Consider the following 10,319-nt stretch of genomic DNA (forward strand, 5'->3'; position numbering starts at 1 on the left):
TGTTACCCAGAGTTTTTCCTTTCTTTTCCTAGAAGCCATGCCTGCATAATAAATTCACATTTTAGATAGCCATCTTTAGTACTGACAAGCAAAGTTAGGGAAGGGCATGCCTTTGAATATCCAAACTTAGATGTACCAAAATGGTGCACTGAAGCTTGGTACACTTCCTTCATGACTCAGGCCCTCTACAGAACCTCTTGCATTGAGCAGAGTGTTAGCCAGTGAGGTGGCCCTAATTCAGCATAGAAGAAGGAGCCCAGGACCTACCAGAGAGACTTGTTTGAAGGTCAGCAAAAAAGACCCAGAAACGGTTCAGAGAGTACCTGGGGTCTCATAGGACAGGACACTGGACCTGTTTAGGTTCCCTCCTTGAACAGTGGGACCAAAGCTATTAGTGAAAAACTGTCATAGCCCTGAACAGGACTGGCTTCGTTAAACTGAATTTTCAGTTATGTCCTCTACCAAAGAACCAGAAGGTACACTGGCTGTATATGAAGTTGATTCTACTGGCCGACAGTCATCAGGGTGAAGGGGTCTCTCTCCACCTGACTTCCCCATGGTAGTCATAGGTCCTCCGCGTTGTGTTCCTCTTTGTTTAAACCTCTGCCGGAGCACAGGACTGTGAAGCTAAGTAGCCAGGATAGGGAGTCTGGTTTATATTTCTTGTTTTCACTCTGTTCTCACTATTAATTGGCTGTAGCCAGTTGTGATAATAGTCAAACTGCAGATCTTAGTGCAGCCTCTTGCCATCTGGCCCCACTATTAGCATGTGCTTGCAATCGTCCTTGATAACTTTGCCTTTCAGATTGTGGAGAGGCAACAGCAGAAGATTGATCAGTTGCACTCACAAGTACAGGTGAGCTGGAATCCTTGGGACATGATGGGCAGGACTTGATGGAATTTCTAGAATTCAGCCAACCCTATTCTTTGCCCTGCGATTTACTCGGTGTTAAGAGTACCAGCTTCGGGCTTCTCAGGTGGTGCTAGTGGTAAAGAACCTGCCTGCCAGTGCAGGAGATGTAAGAGACACAGGTTTGATCCCTGGGTGAGGAAGATCCCCTGGAGGAGGGCGTGGCAGCACACTCTAGTCTTCTTGTCTGGAGAATCACATGGACAGAGGAGCCTGGCAGGTGGTCCATAGAATTGCAAGGAGTCAGACACAATTGAAGTGACTTAGCACACATCCAGGGGTACAAGCATGAGACCAAATCAGTGCTTGTGGCCTACAATCTTGTTGGGAAGGGGTTTCATTCAGCACAGTGCAGTGAGAGCATCCATATTACCCTGCGGGAGCATAAAAGAGTCATTGAAAGTAGGGGAGATCAAGGAAGGGTTTCTGGAGACCATGAGGCTTGAAGAAGGAGGAGGAGTTAGCCAGGCAATGAGGAGGCTAGCATAGGATGGTATTGAAATTCTGATAGAAGGAACATCATGGGTAGGAACATGAAAGCATGTGACAGCAGGGTTTATGTAAGTCGTTTGCGTGTTGAGTAAGGTGGCAGCTGGAGAACTGGGCTATGGGAGGGCTTGGACTGTCCAGTGAAGTTAGCTTTTATTCTTTAGGTGGGTGATGGGAATCTACCGTAGCATTTCGTTGGGGTGTGATGTAGTCAGGTTTGCAGCTCAGACTTGAGTGTGGAAGAAGATTGGCAGTTGGAGAGAGGCAAGGCTGGAGGGCAAGTCTGTTGCAGAAATTAAAGACAACTCCTGGTTTCTATTTTGGACCAGAGTAGGAGTGTCCTTAATTGGGTTCTCCAAGAAATTCTAGGTACAGGTTCTCTCTGGATTTTAAAAGAGGCTTTCATACCAAAACAGGTGAAATGCACTTCCACTGAGGAACAGCTGAAAGCTCAGTCCTACCATTGCCTTCATGGGTCTATTTAGTTCACAGATTTCAAGTCCTCTAAAGAGATAGTCAAGCCTAGTGAATGTTTACATCCATTTATTTTATTACTGTTATTATTTTGGATCTCACTGTGCAGCTTGCAGAATCTTAATTCTGTGTTGGAGATTGAACATGGGCCCTTGGCAGTGAAAGCAGGAAGTCCTAACCACTGGACAGTCAGGGAATTCCCTACATCCATTTAAAATCCCAAGATTTTAGTAGTTTTTAATGGATCTCAAAGTATGTTTCCTGGAACTCTTGACAACATTTTATTTATTTATTTTTAAAATATTTATTTTTGGCTGTGCTAGGTCTTTGTTGCTTTGAGAGGGCCTTCCCTAGTTGGAGCAACTGGTTGCTGCTCTCTAGCTGCAGTATGCAGGCTTCTGATTGCAGTGGCCCCTCTTGTTGCAGAGCACAGGCTCTAGGGTGTGCAGGCTTCAGTAGTTGGGGCACAGGGGCTTGCTCACCAGCCCCAAGGCATGTGGGATCTTCCTGGACCAGGGATTGCACCAGTGTCCCCTGCATTGCAAAGTGTATTCTTAACCACTGGACTACCAGGGAAGCCCTCCACAACATTTTAAATGTATATTTACCCATGATGAGACTTCTAAGACAAATTAAAATGTCAGGTGAATTTGGTGGAATTAGGTGGATTCAAAATGGTCACCTTGGGTCTTTTGTGGTGGTGAGACGTTCTCCTTGGCTGTTTAATGTTTTATTAAAACAAAATGGAAAAGCTCAGAAATATTATTTATACTTAATTTGTCCAAATCAGTTTCAAAACCAGAGGGAAATTGGAATGAACAGAATGAGAGGCAAAAGATAACAAGTCTATATATACCTCCCTCTCCTGACCCTGACCACCCCTATACACATAAACACACATACACAGAACTAGATTAGGTGACTGAGAGCGTGCCCTCGACTCCTTCTCATCTCTGTCAAAAGCATTTAATATACTATGCTATAATGTACTCTCAGGGTGTCTTGGGAACTTCTTGCATATTAATAGCAGTTTCTATTCTACCATTGCCATCATGTGGGTCTATTTAGTTCACAGATTTCAAGTCCTCTAAAGAGATAGTCAAGCCTAGTGAATGTTTACATCCATTTATTTTATTAATATACAATGCTTCCCTGGTGGCTCAGTGGTAAAGAATCCGCCTGCCAGTGCGGGAGACGCAGGTTTGATCCCTGGTTTGGGAATATCCCTAGAGAAGGAAATGGCAACCCACTCCAATATTCTTGCCTGGGAAATCTCATGGACAGAGGCACCTGGTAGACTATAGTCCATGGGCTGGCAAAAGAGTGGAACACATCTTTGTGACTAAACAGCAGTTGTCAAGGGCATTTGGCTGTGAGCTCCTCAGAGACGGGAATGCCTGGTGGTGTCTTCTGTGTCCCTAGTGCCTGTCAGTAGTGAGTGCTCAATCAGTAATTGAACTCAACTGAAACGACATTCCTTGCCGTCGAGAAAGTTATAGTCTAATAGAGGAATCAAGTGCACAGCCAACAAATGTACTCATGAGCCATGAGTATTAGTAGCAGGGCAAGGTTGGGATTAATTGAATCTGATCTGCAGATGAAGAAAGGTTGAGGTGGGAAGTTTCCCAGGTGACTGACAGAGCAGAGGGGCATTCTGGGCAAAAGCAAAGAAAAGTGAGCAACAGTATTGGCGCTGGAATCTTTGGGGATGAAGGCCAGTCAGTCTGTGTGACTAGAGTGGAGGTGATGTGGAGGGTAAAAAGAGGTAAAGATACAGAAGTAGGTAAAGGCCAGGCTGACCTGTTAAAAGAATGCTTTTCTGAGGAGCCTGACCTCGGATGGTACATGGTCAGGGGCTCGAGAAGGGTTTTGATGGAAAGTCACAGATCAGGGTTGTTCTAAAATAATTTTAGCAGCAGTGTGTGGGCAGGGTGGGGCTTTACTATTATGTAGTCCAGACCAGAGGCGATGTGGTCTGACCCAGACTTGTTGCCTCTGATGTGTTCTCCCACCCTCCTTGTCATGGGATTCAGAGCCTAGAACAGGAAGTGGCTCAAGAAGAAGGAACAAGCCAGGCCCTGAAAGAGGAGGCCCAAAGGAGGGAGACAGCCCTGCAGCAGCTGCGCACAGCTGTGAAAGAGGTGAGCAGCACCAGCTAGGCCTCTTGGCATTGTCTTTACAAACCTAATTTCTCTGTGTACTCTACCTATCCCTACTCCCACAAGACCCCCCACATTTTGAGAAGTCTTTTTTGGAGGAGTAAGAAGGAACATTGCATCATCCTTTATATTAAAGGTCCTAAGCCTGTCTTTGGCTGTAATTACCCAGTAATGCATTTTGGATATGGAAAATCATTCTCTCTTATTTTGTCTTCTTGCAGCCACAGGTTTGTGGGGTTGGGGATGAAGGGTTCAAGAAGACTGAAGGTTTGGTGATCCTCCTGGAGTAAACAGAGCTGTCAGCAGGGGGCGGTCAAGGTCACTGGCCAAGTGCCTAGGAAGGAGGCTTCCAGAGCAAAGATGGTCATATGGCCCAGTGTGGGTGAAGGGCTGGGACTAGTGGAGGAACTCTATTCCTTGTCTTTAAAACAGAATAGTGGTAGGAAGGGAAGGAGAGTATGTTAAAGCTGTTGTGGGAAAGGGAGAGAAAGAGACACAGATACACGTGAATGAGCTGGTCTCTGTAGTGAAGCCTGACTCCACCGAGGTGAAGGGCTGAAAAGGCAGGGCACTCTTCAGCACTGTGTCCTCCAGGTCAGCAGCTTCTTTAGCCCCTAGCCTTTACCTTCCCAGTAGCCACTAGCTGTCATGTTGTCTTTCTTGCCCACTTTATTCCTCTGACACACACTGATCAAGCTGGCTGGTGGCCACTTTTGTCAGGGTGGCAGGGAGAGATTGAAACCAGTGTCTCCTCAGATTTCACAGTTCACGTTAAGCCTTCTCTAATAGCCTGGCTAACAGAGTTGGCTGAGGGACTGGCTTCAGATAGAGTTCCGAGGAGCGGGAGTATCTTCTCTGGTTCCTGAACAGAAACCTGGAGGCTGCTGACTCAGTCTGCTGGGGTGCAGTTTCCTCTCCAGTGCTGAGGTCCTGTGGGCCCAACCTACCTGCAGGAGAAACAGCCTGATATTGATGGGGGAAGGGGCAATGCAAAGTCTGTTAGTAGGAGTGGGGAGGGGGAAACGTTGCCTTTGTCTCGTAGCTTCCCCTCAACACACCATATATGTATATCCACATTCGTGTGCAGTTACTCTGCTTCTCCCTGGGCCTGAGTTAACGTGCTCACCTGTCTATCTGCTCAGCTTTCAGTACAGAATCAGGACCTCATTGAGAAGAATCTGACGCTCCAAGAACACCTGCGACAGGCCCAATCAGGGTCCCCGTCTTCATCAGACACAGCTCAGCTGGCATTTGAGCTGCACCAGGAATTGGCCAGTTGTCTTCAAGATCTGCAGGCTGTCTGTAGCATTGTGACCCAGAGGGCCCAGGGCCACGACCCCAATCTCTCCCTGCTCCTGGGCATTCACTGTGAGTCCTTAGACTAGTCTGGGACCTAGGAGATAATGGCTTTCATTCTCCTCTCACCTCTATCTACCTTTCCCAGTTAGATGTTCAGTAAATCTGTTTTGGAAGCAGGCATCCTTATGGGTACTTGGGTGTAGGACAAACAGAAGTGGCCCTTAGGCAGCAGGACTTTTAGCCCATTATCCCTAGCTGTTTTGTCAAAAGTGCCGTGTTCCAAGACGACAGGCCTTAGGGTACTGCCTGTCCACACTGCCCCCTCCACATGGAAGTGTCTTCTGACTTACTTATTAATATTCTGTCAAAATGTTCTTCTCCTCCCCAGCTGTGCACCCAGGGACTCAACTAGATTTTCAGAAGCCAGATGTAATCAGGAGAAAACTGGAAGAGGTTCAGCAGCTACGCCGTGACATCGAGGAGTTAAGGACCACCATGTCAGATAGATATGCCCAGGACATGGGAGAAAACTGTGTCACACAATGAGGAATGCTGGGGGTGGACAAGCTGTGCTCCCCCAGGGAGAATCTGGTCTGCTGAGAGCACCGTCCAGCAGGTCCTGCCCTGACAATCTCTTGCCTCCTATCTGCTGCTATTCCCGGAGAGAAGGGGTGGGAGGGGGGAGGTGTGAGCCTGCATACAGGGCCAAGGGCCGGTGAGAGAATCTTGTTTGTCCTGCCCAACTCTGGCTTTGCCTTGTTGGGTTGCATTTATCCTGTCATCCTGATTCACTCTTTTAGGGTGAGTTACTAATTAACTGCAGGTAAATCCTCACAGACTGTTACCAGTAACAAGCTGATGTCAAAGGCAAACAAACAGGCTGCTTAACTCCCTTCCGCATCCTTTGGGATGGATCCACATTCATTCCCACTCTGTACCTTGGTCGTGCTGATGCCCAAAGTTCCTTAGAAGGGCCGGGAAAGGCTGAGTACCAGTAACAGTAGCCATTTGAGAATCCTCCGGCCCTCTGTGCCAGCCTTCCTGGGACCTGCCTGAGCTGGCTCTGGACTTTCCTAGGCCCAGGCCCACTCCTCCTTCCTCAGGGCTCTTATTCTCACTGATGCCTCAGGGTGATCTGTTCATTAGCAAAGTATTTGCTAGGATTGGGGGCCTGGGGATTATACCCAGGGCTCCTTCATCTGTGCTATCATGCCTATTTACAGGAGACCCACTTGAGCTGCCCCGTGCCCTTGGGGCCCTGGTCATGTAGTTAGCACAGCCCCTTTGTCCTTTGTTCTCAGGCTGGCCAGGTAGCCCCTTCTTGGGCTTTGAGTGCAAACTCTTCTCTATGGTTCTGGATTGATACCACAAGGCACTGTCAAGCTGCTCACCCCCTTCCCCCAAGGCTGGGGCCAGGGCCTGGCATTCTGATTTGTGCCTCTCTTGTGTTTGGGGACGGGGGTCCTTTCCCTTTCCTGTTCTGGGCTCCTTGAGAGTTCAGAGTAGCCAGTACAGGTCAGCTTCAAGGTATAGCGTTTGTGTTTTTAGTTGTTTCTCTGGGGCCTTTGGAGCTCTGCTTTCTGGTTTCTCTTGCCTCTTTGTTGAGAGAGCATCTTGTAGTTGTTTGTGTCTGGTCCTTGGGCCAGCTCAAGGTTTCCTCTAGATCTGGAGCCAGGGCCGTGTGAGGAGGAGTCCTGAGCAGTTCAGGAGTCCAGAGCCAGCCACTGGGAGGTGGTTGCTAAGCTTTGGGCTAGCAGGGCAGCATCCCGGACCTCACTCCCAGGCCTGAATGAGACTCCTTCTTAAGTGTTTTTACAAGTTGGTGTTTTATTTATGGAGTGACTTAACCCTCCATTCAGAGCATCCCCACCCAGCTGTCCCCTCAGCCTCTGGGCTCCTGCCTGCTAAAATCAAAGCTGCCTTGTTGGTCTCCACCCTGAATTGGGAGCCCAGCCACCATGCTCACGGGTATTTTTTCCTCATAAAGTTTATAAGCAGTTATTTATATGAATCCTTGTTATGTCAACTGGTTTGTATTGCCTATTTTGTTTACAAAATAAAAATTTAACAGACTCCTCGGTTTTCCCTTGCCTTCCATCGCCATTCATACTCCACCCCTCATTTTGGCTTATCAGGGCCAAAGCCTGTGTGCTTAGCCAAGTTCTCCGAACAGCAGCAAAGAGGGAACTTTGGCAGGTCCAGCCTCATGTTTGTATCTCTACCACTTCTGCTCCTCTGTCTGTGGAGATGGATAAGATCTCTTCCTACAGCACTTTCTATTGCATGACGCTGCCCTGAGTCATACAGCAAGTTTGTCATGGAGTTTCAGTAATCCTGACAAGGAAGTCTGCTGCCTGTGGGTTGCTGCAGGGAAGTGGCTTCCCCAGAGCAAGGCAGGGCACTGTGTTTGCCTCCAGGAGCTAGGCTTGTCTTCCTGGGTTATTCTTGGGGCCCTGGACCTGGGGAGACTTATGAGGGGTGTCATGTCCCACCCCAGACAGATAGCGGAGTCTCCAAAGTTGGGCTGGTTGCTGCCTCGTACTGTACTCCCTGCATTTTGCTGGTGGTAAGTTTTTGGAGGGTCATATGCAGCATGAAGTCCCGGTGGGGCTGGGGCCACCCCCAGACCAGCTGTGGATTTTTAACAAGGGCCCAGCCAGACTCGGGAACCCCACTGCCAGCCTCTGCCTGCACCGGGTCCAGAGCTAGAAGCCTTTCTCACCTTGGCCCCCATTTGGCTCTTTGAGGGCGTGGCCCTGTCTCCGGCCACCACCCTTGTCTGAACCTGCCTATCTGAGCGGAGGGAGAGGAGCTCTGGGGAAAACTCGCAGCGAGGGGTTGTCACTGTCGTGGCGTGCCCCTCGGGGTTAGCTATGTGTGGGTGGCCCACAGGACAATGCTCGACTGGAGCCAGGTTCCCTGGGCGGGGAACTGAGAACAGCCCCGAACCTTCAAAGCTGAGCAGCGGCGTCGTGGCACCCGGGGGAGGGCAACCAGTTGGGTGCAGCAAACCTGGGCGAGGCTGAGGCGGCCTCTGCCAAGCCCCTCCCCCCGCCCTTTCCGTCAGATCGCTCCCTGGCCTCACACTGTGAGCCCCAGGCCGGGGAGGGCTGAAACGGGCAGCCCTGCGTGGGACGCGGGTCCCCGGCGCGCCCAGTCCCCCAGGGGGAGGGGAGGGGGCCCGGCGGTGCGCGGGGCGGGGTCGCGCAAGCCCCGCCCCGTCCGCGCGCCTGTCCGCGCCGCCCATTGGTCCCGAGAGCGGTGACTCGCGGGCAGAGCAGGAAGGAAACCGCTCCCGAGCGCGGCGGCCTCGTCTCTAGGCCGTGCAGCTGCTGCCACCGCCGTCTGTCTGCCTGCCCTCCCGTCGGTCCACCCGCAGCATGAGCGGCCTGCGCGTCTACAGCACGTCGGTCACCGGCTCCCGCGAAGTGAGTGTGCGCCCTGGGCTAGAGCGCGGGCGGCGGTTCCGGGGCTCTGGACCCAGCGCCTGGGACCCGCCCCCAGGGCGGGGGCGCCGAGGTGCTGGGCATGGCCTCCGGGAGTTGGGCTGGGGGCAGGTTCTACAGCCCCATCCTGAACCTTGAACATTTACTGAGGGCATCCTGGGTCCTCCGCACCCCCACTACGAGGCCGATCCTTGACCCTGTCCTTATCTGGCCCTTCCTCTCTCCACTGTGTCTATACTTGGGGCGGGGGTGGCCCCTTACCAGCCTCCACCCAGGCCTGCCCTGCTTTCCCCTTGCTGAGCTCCTGGCTCTCCCCACCCTGAATTTCTCTCTTACCTTCACCCTGACTCCCCTCCTCATGGTTGGTGGTCCCTCTCTCCTCCCACACCACCACAAGCCTGACTCATCCTCCCAACTCCCTGTAGCCAGAACCCTCCCCTAGGGTGTGTAGAGGGACAGGGGGGACCATAGCTCCTGACCACAGCCCCTTTGTCCCTGCCCAGGATTCTCCCCCTCAACCTTCCAGGCTGCCCGCTAACCTCTACCCGCCCTCTGCCCCCAGATCAAGTCCCAGCAGAGTGAGGTGACCCGCATCCTGGATGGGAAGCGCATCCAGTACCAGCTAGTGGACATCTCCCAAGACAACGCCCTGCGGGACGAGATGCGAGCCTTGGCCGGCAACCCCAAGGCCACCCCACCCCAGATTGTCAACGGGGACCAGTATTGTGGGGTATGGGCCTCGGGTGGGGGTGGAGGGAGCGTTACAGGAGGATACCAGCCAGAGTCAGACCTGAGACAGAACACCAGCACTCTGGTGACCGCTTCTCTTCCCCTCCCCTAGGACTATGAGCTCTTCGTGGAGGCTGTGGAACAAAACACACTGCAGGAGTTCCTGAAACTGGCCTGAGCCAAGTCAGCCCCCTGGACTTCGTCATCACATTCCCCTCCCCAGCCATCACCCCGGCCATGAAGGACCTTGTGACCAACTTCCCTGTTATTCCTAACCTGAACGGGGGGCCTCTCCCCTCAACCCAAGACCCCTTCTCCTCCCCTAACTGTAAGCCCCCTCTTCTCCATTCAGCAGCAACATTCCTCACCCACCGGTCTCAGAAATTGTCTTAAGCAACAGCCCAAGTGCTGGTTGTCCTCAGCTCGGTCCTGAGGCTGCCACCCTGCCTGGCACTGGCTGATGGGCACCTTTGTTGATTCCATTAGCCAAGGCTCTGCCAAAGGCCCCGCAATCCCCATCCGGGAGCACCGCAGAAACAATTAAATGTTCCATTCCATTGGCACCGTGTCTGTCTGGTGTGGCCTGTGCCTCCCAGGTCCTGGCTCTGAGCAAAGCTAGTGGTAGACGTGATTGTGCTGAGGCTGTGCTCGGTGGGCAGGTCGACTGGCAGTCCCGTGTGGCACCTTTGTGTGTGTGACAGTGCATGCGTTTGGATATATGCCCAGAACACACACGCACACAATTGTGTTGGACCGTTGGTCTCTAGAGATACTGGGGGGTGGGTCACCCTGCAGTGCTCGTGCGTGTGGTGG

At 51.8% G+C, this 10,319-nt stretch overlaps 2 protein-coding genes across 3 annotated transcripts in view; both read left to right on the plus strand.

The window, feature by feature from the left end:
* The window catches only part of CEP85 (centrosomal protein 85), a 36,320-nt gene extending 28,916 nt beyond the window's left edge, over positions 1-7,404 (plus strand). For both annotated transcript variants that reach the window (XM_070383224.1, XM_070383225.1), the window contains 4 exons: positions 806-856; positions 3,907-4,014; positions 5,175-5,400; positions 5,720-7,404. In XM_070383224.1, coding sequence (XP_070239325.1) covers positions 806-856; positions 3,907-4,014; positions 5,175-5,400; positions 5,720-5,877 — 543 coding nt within the window. In that variant the 3' untranslated portion in view covers positions 5,878-7,404. The remainder of the gene's footprint in view (positions 1-805; positions 857-3,906; positions 4,015-5,174; positions 5,401-5,719) is intronic.
* A 1,174-nt stretch (positions 7,405-8,578) lies between these two features.
* On the plus strand, positions 8,579-10,069 carry SH3BGRL3 (SH3 domain binding glutamate rich protein like 3). Its single transcript, XM_005895876.3, has 3 exons — positions 8,579-8,759; positions 9,340-9,507; positions 9,619-10,069. The coding sequence occupies exons 1-3, from the start codon at positions 8,712-8,714 to the stop codon at positions 9,682-9,684; spliced, it is 282 nt and encodes a 93-aa protein (XP_005895938.1). The 5' UTR covers positions 8,579-8,711; the 3' UTR covers positions 9,685-10,069.
* The last annotated feature ends 250 nt before the right edge of the window (positions 10,070-10,319 follow it).

Source organism: Bos mutus, chromosome 2 (assembly GCF_027580195.1).
Source record: "Bos mutus isolate GX-2022 chromosome 2, NWIPB_WYAK_1.1, whole genome shotgun sequence".
Lineage (NCBI taxonomy): Eukaryota > Metazoa > Chordata > Mammalia > Artiodactyla > Bovidae > Bos > Bos mutus.

What these genes read in the sequence shown, in the direction of transcription:
- SH3BGRL3 (XM_005895876.3), top strand. Translation starts at nt 8,712, where the DNA reads ATGAGCGGCCTGCGCGTCTACAGCACGTCGGTCACCGGCTCCCGCGAA. An exon ending in CGGTCACCGGCTCCCGCGAA is followed by an intron (nt 8,760 to 9,339) that starts GTGAGTGTGCGC and finishes CTCTGCCCCCAG; the next exon opens with ATCAAGTCCCAGCAGAGTGA. An exon ending in ACGGGGACCAGTATTGTGGG is followed by an intron (nt 9,508 to 9,618) that starts GTATGGGCCTCG and finishes CCCCTCCCCTAG; the next exon opens with GACTATGAGCTCTTCGTGGA.